General features: G+C 35.1%; 1 protein-coding gene across 6 annotated transcripts in view; it reads right to left on the bottom strand.

The window, feature by feature from the left end:
- Nucleotides 1-19,554, bottom strand: part of CadN (neural cadherin) — a 1,307,274-nt gene that overhangs the window by 151,357 nt on the left and 1,136,363 nt on the right. For all 6 annotated transcript variants that reach the window (XM_090383767.1, XM_090383766.1, XM_090383769.1 and 3 more), the window contains 2 exons: nt 19,121-19,380; nt 17,096-17,355 (listed from right to left, as the gene is read on the bottom strand). In XM_090383767.1, the coding sequence (XP_090239893.1) occupies nt 17,096-17,355; nt 19,121-19,380 (520 nt within the window). The remainder of the gene's footprint in view (nt 1-17,095; nt 17,356-19,120; nt 19,381-19,554) is intronic.

The following is a 19,554-nucleotide window of genomic DNA, read 5'->3' as shown; positions in this document are numbered from 1 at the left end:
CAGCATTGAGCATGCTCAAACCATTCAAGGCTTTATACACCTCTATCAGATCACCTCGCTGGTGCCTAGTCTCCAGACACTGTAATTTGCAAAACTTAAGCCTTTCTTCGTAAGAGCACCCCTTTGTTCCATTCACTAATCTTGTTGCCATTCTCTGTACTCATTCCAGCAGCTCTACATCCTTCTTGAAATGAGGCCTCCAGACCTGTATACAGTACTCTAGGTGTGGCCTGACCATTGCCTTATACAAGGGAATAATCACCTCCTTATCCCTGCTAGAAAAATTCCTATATATCATTGACAATAGACCATGAGCTACTCTTGCAGCCCGTCTGCACTGCTCAGAGAACTTCATATCTGCCTGCACAACCACCCCCAGATCCCTTTCATTCTCTACCACTGTCAGCGTAGTACCACAGAGGTACTTTATTTTGGCAGGCTTTACATACAGAAGTATGCGTAGAGCAGAGGTGCTCAAACTGTGGCCCCACCGGACCCTTAATTGTGGCCCACGAACACAACGAAGTTTCCAAAAAATATTTTAAAAATATATATATAATAGCACAAAATGGAGTGTAGCAACTACTGCGCCACCTATCAGTTAAGCAGGAAAGCTCAGCTTCTCAACGAGCACGCACAGGTGGCACTGCTACATTTTTGCATACTTTCTAGTTCTAGTATTTACCAGAAAAGTATTCTCCAGTCTCTGGACCTTTCTAGAAACTATCATGGTATATATATAGTTGTGCTTGCTGGATTTTAGTCATTCAGTCAGTTAGAATTTGATCTCATGATGTGCTCTTTCTGAACTTTCTATTATTAACGACTAATATTAATAATTCGGTGAAGGTAAAGAAAGCCCACATGAGAAGCATGCAAAAGTTCAATAAATTTATTGGTAAAAGTACTTTGCTGTAACAGTATTTGTATTGTTTATTGCTCAGTAAACATAAAGTGGGTGTTATCGGTCAGGAGTAAAAATTGAATCCCATGGGAGATTGAAACCCTCCAAAAGTGGAGGGGGGGGTAACCTGACCTATTTTTTAAGAATTACTGGTGTGGACTAGTGGATAAATTGTTTATTAAGAAAAAAAAGGCAAAGATAAAGCAAGCCCACACACAAGAAGCACAGCAGACTTCGAAAAAGTTTACCGGTGAAACTAGGTTACGAACATTTTTTACAATGCTAGAACTTCCAATATGACTCTGTTCGTGATTCAATTAGTGATTCTAAAAAACAAAGGTCAGGTTACCCCCTCCACTTCGGGAGGGTTTCAAGCTCCCTTGGGATTCAACTGCTACTACAGACAGATAACACCCACCATCTGTTTACTGAGCAAGCAACAATACAAATGCCATTACATCAAAGTACTTTTACCGGTAAATTTCATCGAACTTTTGCATGATTCTTGTGTGGGCTTTCTTTACCTTAAGCCAATAATTCTTTAGTTTTTATTACATTGTTTGAGTGTTGCAAAAATAAAGCTAAGTGAATTTAATCATTTAGTGAAGTTTTAATTACCTTTGTTATATAAAAAGGTAACAACGGTAATAAGAGGCCCTAGTAAATTCAAAATGGTGGGTACCAGCAGAAAACGTGTTTACAGTGAAGTTGTTCACAATTTCAATGAAAAATGGACTGATTTATACTTCTTTGTGGAAACTGATGGAAAGCCTGTTTGTTTAATATGTCAGAAATCAATATCATCTATCAAGGAATACAATTATGACACAAAACATGCAACCAAGTTCATCAATCTCCAGGGTTAGGTATGCACAGACAAATTGAACCTTCTCAAAAAATCATCAAAATCACAACAATCAGCTTTTAAGAAAGTATCAGAGGATGCTGAGAGTTATGTCAAAGCTAGTAATATCATTGCTCAAAAAATTGCCAAAAGGTCGAAACCATTTTCTGATGGAGAATTTGTGAAGGAGTGCCTTGTAGCAGCAGTTGAATTTGTGTGCCCAAACAAAGCTGATGTCTTCAAAAAGATAAGCTTGTCTTGAGTGACTGTTACTAGTAGAGTAGAAGAACTGGCATTGAATGTTAAGGAGACATTGAAAACAAACATGCTAGCATGCCAATTTTACTCATTGACATTGGATGAATACACTGATTTAACTGATACAGCTCGTTTGGCTATTTTTATTCATGGGATTGACAACAAACTTAGTTTTTGAAGAACTGTTGGCTTTATACCCCTTGAAAGGAACCAACGAAGGGAACAGACATTCTGTAAGCTACAAAAACAACTCTTGCTAGATATCACCTCAGTTTGAAAAACTCGCAGGGTTGGCCACGGATGGAGCATCAACTATGGTTGGAACAAAAGCGGGATTGGTAGCACTTTAAAAAAAAAAAAACAAGAAATAGATACTAGCAGATTTACCAGCTACCATTGCATCATTCACCAGGAACATTTATAAATCTCTTGGTTTTGAAAATGTCATGAAATTTATCACAGACATTGTGGATTTCATCCGAACAAAGAGTTTGAATCATCGACATTTTCAAAATTTTCTACAGCTGGAATAGGATGCTGATTATGGCGATGTTGTCTACTTCTCTGACGTGCCATTCAAAATGCCATTCATTAAGGCATTCAAAAGTGCTCACGAGGATTTTTGAGTTGAAAGATGACATCCAAGAGTCATGGCAGCAAAAGGCAAGCCAGTATCAGAGTTCGACGATCCAAAGTGGTTGGCCAACTTTGCCTTCCTTACAGACATTTCTTCTCATTTGAAGCTCTAGTCAAAAGATCAACTGGTGCATGTCCTGTTTAATCACATCAAAGCTTTTCAGATGAAATTAGAACTCTTTAAGTTCCAACTTCAAGATCAGAATTTAACTCATTTCCAAGGAGTGTTGAAATTGCAGTCTGCAAAATATGCTCCTCAATATGTGGCTGCAATATCTCAGCTCCAGACCGAGTTCCAAGGGAGATTCCAAGATTTCCGCGCTCAAGAAAGACCCCGAACATGGTAACTAACCCCTTCTCTGTGAATGTGATGGAGACTCTAGGGGACCTCCAAATGGGAATTGTTGACCTTCAATATGACTCAGACCTGAAAATGAAATTTGATGGAGTGTCTCTCTCCTAGAATTTTACCAAAAATATGTAGAAAGGGAAAATTTGTCAATTTAAGAATGTATGCGGCAAGAATCTTCTCCCTCTTCGGAAGCATGTACTTATGTGAACAGATCTTTTCTAGAATGAAGCACTAAGTCAAAAGTCAAAATTGAGGACAAAAATTACTGATTATCATCTGAAGCTCTGCCTCCGATTAGCTACCACAGAAGTAGTTCCTGACATTGAATTATTAGTAAAAAATAAACAGAGTCAGTTTTCTCATTAACTGAATCTTTCATTGCTATTGTATTGTATTAAAATTTGCTTATAAATGCAGTTGGTTTCGTTCTTTTAAAGTTTAAAATTTAAACGATCTCTAGGTTTACAAAACAAAGTTATTACATGGAGTCGAATTCAGAAACAACTCTCAAGGGCAATATTTTCAAGTAGAAAAATTAAAAGAATCACATTATAGTAAACTGTGTGGAACAACACTGCAATTGGTTTTAAGTGTTTTTACTCAACAAAGTTTCCCTTAGGTACTTCTTCTGAATTCGAGCCTAAAAGTGGTATGTAAGACTTGTCTATTGTATGGCCTGCAACATGTACCAAATTTTCAAATTGGCCCGCCACTTCCAAAAGGTTGAACACCATTAGCGTACATCTAATGGCATCCATGAAAAAGTAGCAATGTGGTGATCTAGTATGCCATTCATATGCGATTTAGCCAGGAGTACACGGGATGAAGGAGAGGAGGAAGCAAACCGATATCATAACTAAACTCACTTCCTTGTATGAATTTTTTTTGATAATTATTAGTATTTCGAAATATTATTATTAAAATATGTGACCATGGATTTGTGATTGAAAAAAAGGAACTTTAAAACAAGAAGCAAGGTACTTCTAGTAGTGTAACTGTGGTCGATGAAAACAAACACAATATCATCAGACTTCAAAGTGAGGATAAACAATTGCAGCCTTTTGTTTCTTAAAAAAATCAGAAGTGAAAAAACAGGAACCATCTAATAAAAGACCAAAACAAAAGTATGATGACAGTTATTGGAATTTCGGCTTTCATGCGTTGGAAATAAAGATGCTCCTGATGCACAGTGCATCATCGTATGTAAAAAAATATTAGCACAGTTCTTTGGCTCCCGCTAAACTTGTGTTTCGTAAGTGATCCGTGAATTGTGAGATGAAAAGTGTTCCATGACTAAAAAAGTTTGGGAAAAGCTGCGCTAGAGTGTGCTGTTTCCAACGAGTGCAAGTTGAAACCTGTCCAGTCAGTAGTTTGTGATTTATGATGGAAAGAGTAAGTAGTTTTGTGCATGTCATCAGAAAATTGAAAATGGAGCAAAGAGCAATTATCAAATTTTATTGTAAATTGGGGAAAAGTTCTACAGAAACTTTTGATGATTTAAAAAAAGTTTATGCTGATGAATGTTTGTCTTGACCAAAAGTATTTGACTGGTTTTCTTGTTTTCGTAAAGGATGTGAGTCGTTAGAGAATGATCCCAACCTGGCCAACCGATGAATTCTGAAGATTGTCACAAAGGTTAAAAAAATTGTGACTGAAGATAGATTAATTTCAATGAGATTGCTTTCTGAGATGATAGGTAGCAATGAAGAATCTGTATGAGAAATTCTAAAAGATCTGGGTAAGAGAAAAATTTGTTCATGTTTTGTACCGCATACGTTGAGTTTCGAGCAACGAGAAAAGAGAGTCAAGTGTTGCATTGAGTGTTTTTGGCAAAAAAATCAATTCCAGTCATCGAACTGGAACCCCCCCCCCCCCCATAGTCTTTGGATTTGGCTCCCTTTACTTTTTGGGGAACAGATTACTTTTTGTTCCCCAAAATGAAAACAACCATGAAAGGAACATGATACGGGACGATAGAGGACATCCAGGCTGCAGTGACCAAACAGCAGAAAGACGTACCAGAAGAGGAGTTCCAGAAGTGTTTTCAAAACTTGTATAAAATATGTAAACAGTGTGTACACATCGGAGGTGATTACTTCAAAAATATATAACCTTACTTTGCCGTTAGTGTTATTCTTTTTTTTTTTTTTTGTAGAAGCATCAGTCTCGTTATTTAATTGGCACACTGTGTACACAATGCTAGAAGTACAGTAAATAAATTTGAAGAATTTAAAGTGCTGGCCAAGATATCAAAAGTGGATATTGTTGGGATACACAGATATAAGGAATGCAGAACTGGAATCTTTGGAGTACAATGTGTACAGAAAGGATAGACAGGATAGGAGGGGTTATTCTGTTAGTAAATAAACACAAAATATAAGGCAGTGCATCCAGGTGACACGTGTGAACAGTGCAATGTTAAATCAGTTTCATGTGATACAAGCACTGGGAAAGCAAAAAAAAAAAAAAAACTGGGTAGGAGTATGTTATAGGCCTAATGAGTACAACAAACAACTCTACAGAGAAATAGAGTTAGCCAGTAAATCAGATTGTCTTATATTGGGATATTTTAACTTCCCAGATATTGACTGGAACTTGTGGGTTGGTCACTTGCACACTAGCAAGAATTTTGTGGATTTATTGGATACTTGTTTTCTACAGCAGCATGTTTCAGATGCAACCAGGGGGAGTAATACCCTTGATCTGATTATCAGCAGAGATTATTCGTGCATTAAGAATCAGCAGATAAAGGAACCACTTGGTGGCAATGATCACAGTGTACTGATGTAGGATTTACTTAAAGATGTAACTACTATCAGAGGTAAAGGGAAGGGTTTTTGTTTTCATAAAGTTGACACAGTGGTCTCGGAGAGATTTTAAATTCTATACAGTGGGACCAACAGATGATGTTACTAACAGCAAATTCTAAATGGAAAGCATTCAAGAAAATAAACTTGGAAGGTACTAGGCTTTTCATACCAACTAAGATATACTGTTCAAGGTTTAGGCCTAAATGGAAGTCAGATGAACTAATGAGAGTCATGACAGAGAAGAAAAATGCGTGGGATGTATATAAATTATCAGATGAAACAGAAATCTATGGTAGATATAAGCTAGTCTGTAATCAAGTCACAAAGGAGGTTAAGCAAGCGAAGGCAGATTATGAGAAATTTTTGGCAAAGGATGCAAAGCCTTCTTTACTTATATAAATGCTAGAAGGAAGAGGATGAATCAGATTGGTCCACTTGATATCGATGGTTCAAATTTTGATGATCCTCAGTTAGCTGACAAACTGTATTTTGCATCTACATTCACATGTGAGGAATCATGTATCGAAGTGGAGACCAGAAGCTTATCAAACTCTAACAGGAGCTAAATGATTTTTTAATAACTGAGAGCAAAGTGGAGGAGAAATTGTTGAAGTTAGACATAAGAAGAGCACCTGGGGTGCATGGGATCTATCCAGTTATATTAAAGGAGGCAGCAAAGAAAGTATGCAAATCCTTAGCCATAATTATGGGACCATCCCTGGATTCAGGAAAGGTCCCCACAGACTGGAGATGTGCATATATATCACCAATTCACAAAGGGTGATACGAGTAATTAAAGATCTGTTTAACTTCTGTTCTGTTCTGTGGAAAATAATGCAGTTACTGGTTAAGGGGAAGTCTTGTCAGACCAATTTTATTGGATATATACCATGTCGTCACAAAGGAATTGTATTAAAAAAATAATTTTGATATCCTATACTTCAGGAAAGCTTTTGATACTGTTTGCACATGGAAGACTGCTATACAAACTGGAGCAGCATGGCATTAAGGGCAAGTTGCTGCTATGTATAAAGGGATGGTTGAGTGGGAGAAGACAGAGAGTGGTAATCAATGGACACTGCTCTTTGTGGACTAATGTCAGTAGTGGAGTCCCCCAAGGTTTGGTGTTGGGCTAATTGTTGTTTTCTATATTTATCAATGATATTGATGAAGGTATATCAGGCTTAATATCCAAGTTTGCAGATGATACAAAGGTTGGCAGGGTTTTTAGTTTTTATTGACAGTAATGACAGTCCTCCAGTGCAACAGGAACTAGAAAAGTTGGGCAGATGGGCTAAGAGGTTTCAACTGAAGTTTAACATTGACAAATTCAAAGTACTGCATATGGGTAGCAATAACATCAGAGTAACATACCAACTTTGGTACTATACTCAGAGAAGTGGTGAATGAAAAAAACCTGCGGGTAACTGTGCAGTCAGATACGAAGTTTTTTGAACAGTGCAGACAGGCTGACAGAGCAGGTCATGAGGTCTTGTCAATGATATACAGGAATTTTGCTAGCAGGGATAAGGAGGTGATTATCTCCTTGTTTTAGGCAATGGTCAGGTCACACCTTGAGTACTGCATATGCATCTGGAGGCCTCATTTTTGAAAGGATATAGAGCTGCTGTTACAAAGTGATTGCTCTTACCAAGAAAGGCTTAAGTTCTGCAAATTGCAGTGTCTGGAGACCAGGCACCTGCAAGGTGATCTGATTGAGGTATATAGGGCTTTGAATGGTTTGAGCAAACTCAATGCTGATGGGATTCTTCCTCTTGCTCAGATTAAGCACCTGAGGGGGATAATTTCAAACTCAGGAAACTGAAAATAACTGTGAAAATGGTAGAAGATGGACCTATAAAACAACTGCATGAGTTATTATTTTAAAGAGTTTCTAGTGTTTAGAAGTTTAATCTGGCAGTAGCAGTGCTGCCATCTGTAGCAAAAATGGTGGTTGGTCACCAGACAGGTGCCTGTTTCCTTTTTAATTTTTGTAAAACGTTTTGCCACTTTTTTTCTTCTATTTTTTTTTTTTTTTTTTTTTGGAATTTTGTTTAAACAATGTCAATAGTTATAACTTTTCTTAGTGCACTGCAATGCTTATTGTATGTAACTTTCCAAGTTTAAATATATATTAAAAAATTTAAAAACTCATGTAGTTTCAATACTATTATTTACTTCCATTTTCAGGCTTATTTCAAATTTTCACCATCACAGCTTGCCAAATTTGAAATTAAATCCAACGCTGTGCATCAAGTTGACTTGGGTGATGAAATGCAATGTTGAGTCAGTTTTGTGTAATTTAGGCACTGAGAAAGCAAAATTGAGAGTATGAATGTATTATAGGCACTGAGAAAGCAAAATTGAGAGTATGTATTATAGGCCTAATGACTGTGATACGTATACCAAAGTTTACAGTGATTTCCACTTGGTGCTGGATCCACTGTTGTTTTCAATATTTAACAATGATACTGATGAAGGTAAACAGGCTTGATGTCTAAGTTTACCGATTACATGAAGATTATCAGAATGGTTAACGACAATCATCAGGGTTAGGTACTGCAACAAGATCTAGGAAAATTTGGTTGATGGGCTGAGAAATGGCAGTTGAAGTTTATCATTGACAAATGCAAGGTACTGCATATGGGTAGTAGAAATCCTAGAGTAACTTATCAACTGTGTGGTATTACATTCAGAGTAGTGGAGAATGAAAAAGACCTGGGGGTAACTGTGCAGTCAGACATGAAATTCTCTGAGCAGTGCAGACATACTGCCAAGCAGAAGTATATTCTAAAAAAAATAGTACTGGAAAGCTCGTCATAAAAAAATAGTACTAGAATGCTCGTTCCGCAGAGCACTATATGATAATACACATTGACTGTACAGTAACTGAATCAGACTTAAGACTCATGGTTCATAGAACAACCAGTTCTAGCGTTCAGCTCATGGTTAATCAAAATGCAGCGTTCGCACGCATCACAGTATATATCATTCATTGGATCTCTTTATCTAACACCTTGTACTTTAGTAAGAAACGTTCAAGTTTCATTGCAAAATTTATATTTTAGTTTTTAAATAACTTTTTAAAGATATCTATTACTATTAATATATATTTTTAGTAGCAATGGGTAAAATAGATATTTATCCTTCCCCTTTGATTATGCCATTGTTTCATAATATTAGATGTATAAATTTAATGATTTTCTATTATGATATTTAGAAAAAAGTACCGGAACAATGTTCCAGTACGTTCTGGCCCGAATACACCACTGCTGCCAGGAAACCTCATGGGATTTTGTTAATGATATATGAAAACTTTGCTAGTAGGGATAATGAAGTGATTATCCTTTGGCCATGATTAGGCTACATCTTGAGTACAGTGTACAGGTCTGGAGACCTCACTTTAGAAAGGATGTAGATCTGCTGGAATGGGTGCAGAGAAGGGAAACAAAAAGGTGCTCTTACCTAGAAAGGTTTAATTTCTGCAAATTTCAGCATCTTGAGACCAGGCACCTGTAGGGAGATCTGAATGAGTGAGGTGCTTAAAGCCTTGAACGGATTGAGTAAACTGAATGTTAATGGTACTCTTCCACTTGCTGAGACTACACACATGAGGGGGCATAAATTCAAGTTGAGGAAGGATGGCTGTATGATAGATGTATGGAAGTTTGCCTTCAGCCAGCCAGGATGGTTGATGGTTGGAACAGGCTTACATCTGTTGTTGTGGAAGTGGATAGGTTGAATAAATTCAACAGAGAACGAGACAATCTTGGAGGATATGGATGGGTGAACTGGTTTTTTTTTGTTTATGCTATATAAGCTTGCCTTCTTGCATCACTACTACTACTAATATTATGTATGTTTCTTCTTGCAGAGCAGTGGCCATTTTGAGAGAATACCAGGTTTCGTGTTGTTATTATTATTATTATTATTATTAGCTATATGGTGCAAGGAAGCCTAAGGCTTATGCTGCACCAGCCAAAAAAAAAAAAATAATAAATAAATAAAATAAAATATTCCCGATTTACCCTGAGAGAGAGAGAGAGAGAGAGAGAGAGTCAAAAGTAGAAGGGACTCACCAAGAAAGAGAAGGATGATATCCAGCTCAGGGCCCTGGGTGTGCCAAGTTATACTCACCAGATGTGAGTCCCTGGGCATTATCATCTTTATGCTGTGAACACAATAATAAATCTTTCAAAAGCAACTGGGGTAAGGCAATAGATATTTATTGACCTAATGAGAGAGGAATAACAACCAGCCTGAAACTTTAAACAAATGCAGAATTTGTACTTGTCAGGTATCATGCCACTGAGTCTTGAGTGGGTCCACTGTCTAAACCCAAACCGCAGTTTGCACCCACATCCAATAAAATTTGTCTTAATTTTTTTATATATCAATAATAATGCAATAAATCACTGGATCAACAATATTGTATATAACAGCATTAACTTTACACATTTGTTAAATTGCTGTGCAGAAAGAGGGCATCATTAACAGTTTACGGGTTCAACTGAGTCCTCCTTTCTTGGTTGAGAAATCCTATTACAGAAAAATGTCTTTCACTGGCTACACTGCTAGCAGGGATGGCAAGAATGAAATGAGCCACAGCTAGAGTTTTGCATAGGTGCATTGCATTAGACCCACACCCAACCTGCAGTAACTGGAACTAGGTTCCTCTGTAGCCAGGTGGGCAGCAGTAGTGCGTAACACACACTTCTTGATTAGACTGGGGTTCGAACCCGTGACCACCAAATACAGAGGATGCGGAAAGGTCAGGGAATGACCACCACAAATCCCCGGAGCAATATGGCCTTAGTTGCTAATGCTCCTAAAAACCAAATAACAAACAAACAAACAACTGGAACTGCACTCAAACCAAACTGCATTGTTTGTATCCACAACGCAATTTGCAACCCACAAAAAAAAAAAGACATATTAAGAAAATTTCTGTTAAATTTTTTACACAGTAATAATACAGAGTTAGCTTTAAATTAAAATAAATCAATCAATAATATTAACATTTTATTGTAATGTATATAATATATCAAAATAACAAAAAATACATAAATAAAAAAAAATAAACATTTCAATTTGCAAATTTTTAGTAAGTTGCTGCGTGGAAACAGGACATCAAAGGTTCTACAGCCTAGAAATTTTTGTACTAGGTGCAATGGGTGATTTCTCAAGCCAGAATCATAAAGATCTTGCAAAATGCCATGTAGCCAAGTCACTGAAATGCTATCTCTGTGTACAGACCATATTATTGCTCCATATTCATTCCAAATGAAAGTCTTATGAATATTTGCTTCTTCTTCTGATGATCTGGGCTTTAGAAAACCATACTGATGGACAGTTGACAAGTGCTGGATGTGTCCAGAACCCAAGAAAGCCTACTGGGTTTCCCTATTTAGTTTGGGCATAGCAAGGACTATGGCACACTGTCAGACAGCAGTTTTTTTTTATTCTATTCTATTCCTCCCCCTTTAAAAAAAAAAAGAGAAAAAGCAAGGGCATTTTATTTTTTATTTCAAGTTGGTCAGGATAGTTCATAATTCATCTATGGTTGATGATATAAGAAGTGTTTATCTGGAAGAAAAATTAAGTTTATAATTTTTGACCAGTGATTGGATTTTGGCCCACAACATTTACAGTTTTGTCTGGGGTTATGTCCTGTCCATGCCATTAACTTTTCTGAATTAATTCCAAATTACTTGCTTATTTGTATTTCTACTGAGGGTGGAAGAAAACTACATCAAGATTCTTTTTTCACTTTTGTTCCATATGTATTTGACTTTTTGCTCTTAACTTTTTTTATAATTAACAAGACTGTTGGAGCAAGAATAATTTAGAAGAGCTTCCAGGCTTTATTCTTTTCATTGTTGCATTCATCAGAAAGTAGAATGCTAATAATGTCTACAAGTTGTTTGTGGAATTCTATGATTATAGATACAACTTCCAAAGGTACTTATGAAAATTGTCCGTATTAATTCAATGGTGAAAGATGTAAAAAACAAATGATTATTGCAGCCTTTTATTGTGTTTGGAGGTAATGACTATTTTTATTCATGTTGAATGGATGCAAAAAAACATGATGAAAAACACATAACGAATGAAGAAATTACAATCAAGCAACATAATGCTGATCTGGGAGAAGCATCCCTGACTACATGGATCTGATTTCACATGGTCAGAAATTAGGTGGCATCTGAAGGTCATGAGGTAAACAAACTTACATAATCACAATAACAATTATGATTATGTAAGCTTATACCCTTCCACATTGCATCTACGTTCACACATGAGGAGTTATTAAGGGAGGAAAATGCCAGAAGTTTATCAAACTGTAACAGGGTGCTTAATGATTTTGTAATAACTGAGAGCAAAGTGGAGGATAAATTATTGAAGTTAAACATAAGAAAAGCACCTGTGGTGGATGGGATCTATCTAGTTATATTAAGGAGGCAGCAAAGGAAGTAAGCAAACCCTTAGCCATAATTATGAGAGCATCCTTGGACTCAGGGGAAGTCCCCACAGACTGGGGATGTGCAAATGTATTCCTAATTCACAAAGAGGATCTAAGGGTGACACGATGCACTTTTGTTTTTGTCTTTGAGCACAATAAATAAAACAGCATTTTCAGTTCGATATAGTGTTTCTGAGGTTAAGACCATTACATTCAAGAATTTCTACTTTTAAGGCCATTTTTGTATTATATCAATAATACATCACACAATAATTTTAGAAGTGCCAAATGTCTCTAATGGCATTATATTCCTTAATTCTTTTTTCTGAGTGGTTTATAGCCTACCCTTTCCACACTAACAACTAATCTCATATAAAGAGTATCTGTGGTTATTATGCTTGATTGCAGCTGTGAACTTATACTGGAGCTTATTAAATGACAAATTATGCACTGAATTTTTTCTCCTAAATTCAGTGCATTTTGCAATGTGAATTCATCATTTCAGTTTGGCTCATTTTTGTTTTTCAATTAATATACATTTTTTAATTAAAATCACAGAGAATTATTTTCTATTAACACTTTGGTTATTCACTTTAGGCCTTGTTCTAATTCAGATCCACTCACTAGTACACAAGCTCTGAGTGAAAGATGTATAAAAATTAGCAGAAGGAAGAGCATGAAGGATATTCACATCTTTTGTGTACAAGGTACAAAGAGATGTGTATATCCTTTTGTGCAGCTGACAAAAATGTTGAAGAAAAGTCAAATTTTTATCAACTGATGATTAACCCAATTAAATTAAAACTTTTATACCATGTGTTAAAATTGCTGCTGATTACAAGTTGTGCTTGAAAAGCACTATCACACACAAATCTCAAAAGCAACTATAGTAGAATCTCATTAATACAAAGTCGGTTTTACAAAGTTCTTCATTTACACAAAGCATATATTAATCCCTGCTAAAGGATAGCCTTTTCTACATAACATATTTGTTTATTACAACATTCAGTTAATATATATTACAAAGTCCATTTTGTCCCACGAGAAATAAATTGTTATTCTGTATGGTTAATACAAAGCTTGGTACAATCCTAATTAATTAAAGTTTAATTTATTAAAAAAAAATTGTCAAATAGAGTCTTTCATTGGTGGAGAATTAAGTGAAGAAAGCATTACTATTCTATTACGCAGTAGAGCAGCAGATGGCAGAACAAAAATTAACCCACTTGTGACTGGAAAATTTTCCAAGCCAAGATTTTTAAAAGTAGTTTCCATGCAATCATGAGGTCAACAGAAGTTTTTTGGTTTTCAGTCAAAATCTTTCAGTCTTGATTATTGAGAGATGATAGAAAAAAAAATAATAAATATATATATATTGATAGATAGGTAAGCTTTAGAGTAAAAAGGAACATTTTGATGACTGCAGATCATTGTACAGCGAGCTGTACAATGCTCTACAGTATAAAACAGTATAGAGAAGAGACAATAAAGCTGAAGATGTTCTTCTGCTTTAGTGTCTCAATCTTTACTTTCCAATACCATCAGTTTTATAGCTTCTCTTATAAATAAAGGAAAATTGAAAAGTTTAAATTAATATTAATAAATATGGACCATTGAAAATGGTCAAGTTTTGATATTTTTGGCAGACTTTGTTATTACAAACACCATTATGGCAAAACCTTAACATTTAGGTCCCTTGAACTTTGTACTCACAAGATTCTAATGACCACCCTAACTAAGAATCTTGTTAGTGAATAATAACGTAAAAGAAAGTTTAGAGGAATCACTGTAACCACTTTGACAGAAGGCAGCACTTGAGAATTCATGGAAGCTACCTTGAATTCCCAGTCATATTTCTGTCATAGCCTGCTTGTAGTAAGCAAACTGACCAAGGATGCCCCTTAAAACCAGGAAAAATGATTCTAAGAACTTTCATGCAATCTGAAATCACAGGAGGAGGCAAGGATTGTAATTATTGGCCATTCTTCAGGATGGGCTAGGGTCAGAAGTGTGAAGATTGGATCACCTGTTTCTGAATTTCTTAAATGACATTGATAAAGGGATGCAGGAAGTGATTAGGAGGTAACTTGTTAATTAATAATTAGGAGGTAAAGCAACGCTGCTTGATGCTGGTTAATGACCAGCATCAAGCAGTGTTGCTTTAGGATAATTTAGGTAGGCTTTAGTGATAGTTGGGTAAGTGGCAAAATGTTTTAATGCTTTAAAATGCAAGTTTTACACTTAACTAACAACAAAAATAACAGGATTAAAAATGGTAAAGGAAGCAAGGATTTAGGGAAGTTATAATTCCTTATAAATTGAATGTGAGACTAAACTTTGCCTGGAATACTGTGTCCAGAGTGGAGGCTACATCTTAAAAAAGACACTAAGGGTCATATTGTGGACAATGTGCCTAGTGAAGTTGCCCATCTTTGGATAACCTCACTTCAATATGCATTAAGAATACCCATATGAGGAGAAACTTTTAATATGTGGGCCATAGAGTTTGGTTATAGGGAATATCTAATTGAGGTTTATAAGGCTGAAAGAGGTGAGAGTAACATGAATGGAGCAAAACGTTTAAGGTATTAAATTATGCTAGAACCAGGAGACATAAATTTAAACTAAGGAGGAAGAATTACATGCTGGACTGTAAAAGGTTCTCCTTTAAGGCAAGTAGTTGTCAGTCACTGAAATAAGTTCCCTCCATAGGTAATAGTAGACCAGTACCCTTAAGAAGGAAACCACAAAGGGTTCCCCACCCCCCCTCTCTTTCTCTTGTTGGTACTGCAAAAACCTCTTGTATCCTTCCACTACATGACCAATACTAAATATTATACGACCATATTATGAGTGATGTATTTTAAGCAGAAGTAGATTTATGATCGAATTTATGATGCCACACATCTAATTCTGTATTTATAAACTGCTAATTCCTGGAGGGCAAAAAATGATAATACCTTGGAAATCTGGGTACAGATTATCCTTTAATTAAAACCATCCATTTCGCTGGTTAGTTTAAAATAACATAAATTATATCCTGAAAATTCAAGTACAAGTGTAGTTCAAGGCTGAGCTGCATTTTTCTTTCTTTCTTCCAAGTAAATCAACTGAAGAAGAAGATTTGAGTGCTGTAAGCTATAAGTAATGGCAGCATTCAGTTTCTCTGTAATCATTTTTAAATACAACTATAATAGAGCTACAAAATATCAGATAATTAACTGGACAGCATGGGGCAAGGACATGTAATAATATTTCTGGCAAAAAAGGATGTAAAATCTATACCAATTTACTACAGGCTATGTGCAGAGTTCTGTAATGAAATACTGTTGTATAGGAGCATATCTGATAGGTGCAAGAAGGCTTTAGAAAGGTCAGTTGAAACCTTTCTTATGAACATGTGGTAATTAACAGCAGACAAAACTAATCAGCATTAGTTTTGACTAATGCTAATGCTGATTTACAAATTCTATGAAAAGCAAGGGATAAATGCATCACTGTGTAAAACATAAGTAATGTCAGAAGAGCTGCTCCTATGATCACCTGCAGTTTGCCAAGAAGATGGCAAGATGGGTTACAAAACAACTGATTTTTGATCAGACAGCTCAGTGTGTGTCAAGTATATCAAAGCATTTTCAGTACTTGAAGCCTAAATGGGATTACATCTTATGATATAGTATGACCGGCAATGAGACCAGATACCAGCATTATACCCCAGAATCTAAAGAAGGTATTAAGTGCATAATATGGGAATTGAAAGAAATGATATAATGCAGATATAAAATCAATGAGAAAACAACACTTCCATGCATTGGTCTAACAAATTTAATTCAGTTACTCCTTTAAAGGATTAAGTTTAAAATAAAACAGACATTCTGGCTTCTCTCCTGACCCTTCAGCATTGGATTTTGTTGTGAGTTTGAGAAATGTATTCATTTATTTTAGGTTTGTATTCTATATTATTTATCAACATGTTAAGATAAGTTATATTTTTCATTTTATATTTTAACCTAACACTAAAGAGGATTCACACAGAGCAGCTGGAATATTTAATTTGTCATAAATTTTAACTCAAACTTAAACTTATAACCTACATTCAATTAATTAGACCAATGCAGCAAAGCATTATCTTCCTCAGTGAAGTTAAATAGCATATGGAGTTCCAGTCCCCAAACAAGATGACTGCTTGATAAAAGGTTACAGTAACAATCTTCCAGAACGTAAAGTGCTACTTTGAGCTAATTTTTTGGAATGCAGACTACTATAGTTATTGCAGATTACTATAGTAAGCTGCTCTGAAAAGATAATAAAATGTCAATTTGAAAGGAAGAGTCCTAAAAACTGAATAAAAGGTGCCATTTTACTATACATGCTTATCTGCACATGGCCACCTAGTAAGGCCCAACTGAACTTGAAACAGGCTGAGAAGTAATAAACCAACCTCCACACTACCATGTTCATGCACACGCTCACTCTCCTCTTCTCCCTCCCTCCCTGTCCGCTCTCTCCTTATCTTTTTGGATTTCTAATGGGGATCATCTGATTGGCAAGAACTCACAAATGACATAAAAGAAAAGCTCCTGTCCTTACAGCTGTACAGCAATACAAATTCTACACTGCAATTTATAGATTGCAGAGAGATAGATGGGTCATGTGTACACATGTAGTTGGTAAGCACCTTGCAAAGGAACAATAAAGGGCCTTGTGAGGATAATGAAGCTCATTTATGTATATTGCACAGAATAAAGAAATCAGATCAGCCTTGAACAGCTCACATATAATCTGTTCACCAATTCATCAAAAATTAATGCACAAGCACTGCATTTACCTGACTCTTGACTTGCCACCTTGGTCAGCATCAGTTGCACGGAATGTGGCAAGACTTGTACCAATATCAGCATCCTCCTTGACAATTACTTCTATATTTGGTTTTTCAAATTCAGGTTTATTATCATTGATATCTCTAAGACGTACACGTACTTTAGCATAATCTACATGATATGGTTCAGATGATTCTCCCCCATGATCACTTACTTGAATAGTAATATTGAAACCAAACCTCTGCTGCAGATCTTCAAAATCTAAAGGCTGCAATAATCATAAATGGAAATTTAAGAGAATAAATAAACATAGTTAGAATTATGACAAAATGTATTCAAAATAAGCAAAAAAAAATTTAGCTCAAAATCAAAACTGAAAATAAACAAAATAAAAATTGAAAATAATATAAAAAATAATGTAATCTGCATTTCATAAATTATTGAACAAATGAAACAGTATGGCAGATTATTCTTATACTATTTCATTTGAATATTAGAATTTATAAAATTTCTTTTCACCACCATATTAAAATGGGTAATTAACTCTCTTTCTCTAGATAATACAACTGGTTGCACTTATCTCAATATTTCCCACTTAAAATTTAATAAAATTTCTACTTCAACAGACTGAATATTTAGTTTTTCCCAATATAAAATGGCAAAAGCAAACAATGATTAAAGAGTGTTTGCCAACAACAAAATCTTCAACATTCTTAAGAGCACTTCCTGCTAAAACTAAAGAAAGCATTCCTAACTGCTAAAACCACTTAATTTTACCATATTGATAATACATGTTCATTGCTGCATTTGTATAACATCAATGCTAACTATTATCTGGTAACAAAATCAGATCCTGCACTTCACACCTGGTGAAAGTATCACCAATGGGATTTCAAGAATACCTCTGTTTTAACCAGTGACAAGTATAGGAAACAGGGACTATACAAAGAATCCTTGATAACCAAAACAATGACATGCAGAAATAGACATTAACCACATGCATATTTTCAAAAGCAGAGTATTGAAACAGATAAAAAACAAAAATAGAAACCGTAATAATTAAGCCTCATAAAAAGAACCCACATCTCCTTTTAACATAATCTTGAACCCACCAACACGATTAAGACAATCACAAAGTTTAGCCACCAAACAGATGTCTAATCTTACAACATCTAAATCCTTGTTCAATGATAGAATATCCTCACCCTCAGGTACAAACTATGATTGACCACAGCAAAACCTTAACCAGCATTTTGATACAAAAATTCTTAGTCTGAGAGTACAGTATAGGACATAAAAAATATAATTAATTGTGGTATTGGTATGTGAAGCTGATGGTGCCAGAGCTATCTATTTACTTAATTTTTTTTTTTAATTTTACTAAATTTTAATCTTATTAATTGATTAAAAAAAATTATTTAATCTTTACCAGATATATACTAATTAGCTATCTGTTGACTAATTCAGTTTCTATTACGCATATATGTCCTAAAGGTTAAATATTAACAGTTGAGAAATGTGTAATCAAATTAACAACTCATTGTAAATGAAGTCACTATAATCTACCAGTTCTACTGTCTTTACAGTCACTGAAGAAGTAGTACAGGAAGTGCCACAAAACATCTGAGAATAATCTGTAATTCTTTAAGAAATCAAAGGTAGATTACACTCCATGCAGGTTAAGTGCTCATTATTTTGCCGATTTCCATTTCTTGATATACCTGTGCATTATACCACTAGAAGCCTCATCAATAATAAACTGATATAAACAGTAGAAGTTTATTATAAAACTCACTAAGCAAAAAATATCAAACATGGGTATCCAAAACATAATAAAGGCAAAAATTTCATCTGACTAGGTAGCCTTTTGCCACCTAGTCAGATGAATTTGCTCAAAGAAAGGTAGAAAGTAACATCATTATTAAATTTACAAATAGGATTCTAATATAATATTAGTTGAAATATGATAATTAATATTCTTGACTTAAAATTTTCAAAAAACATTATAATACTATGGGGAAATAAAAACTTACTTTTGCAATCTTTAGTGATCCAGTTCCATCAGAGTTAGTAACCATAGTAAACTTATCTGCTCCAAATGCATTATCAATTACTTTATAACTAAATCTGTTTGTTTCTAGAAGATCTCCATCATTAACAGAGACTACAAGAATTGGAGTTTCTGGAATGTTATCACCTTCTGTTTCATCTACCTCTACATGCCATTCCTTTTTCGTAAATTCTGGAGGCATATCATTAATGTCTTTGATTTTGATAGTTGCTGTACCAGTACCTAACAAAAAAAAAAAAAAAAAAGGAAAGAAATAAAGAAAGGAAAAGGGGAGAGTCAACATGTATGCAATATATAAAGGCTGTAAACAGAGGATATTACAGTAAAACATGGTCATAATGAAAATTTCAAATTAATTCTCCATTAACTTTGCTACATAGATATAATCCACTATTA

The sequence above is a fragment of the Mastigoproctus giganteus genome, chromosome 10 (genome assembly GCF_048544385.1).
Source record: "Mastigoproctus giganteus isolate SK-2022 chromosome 10, ASM4854438v1, whole genome shotgun sequence".
Taxonomy (NCBI): domain Eukaryota; kingdom Metazoa; phylum Arthropoda; class Arachnida; order Uropygi; family Thelyphonidae; genus Mastigoproctus; species Mastigoproctus giganteus.
This window is presented reverse-complemented; position numbering and strand designations above follow the sequence as displayed.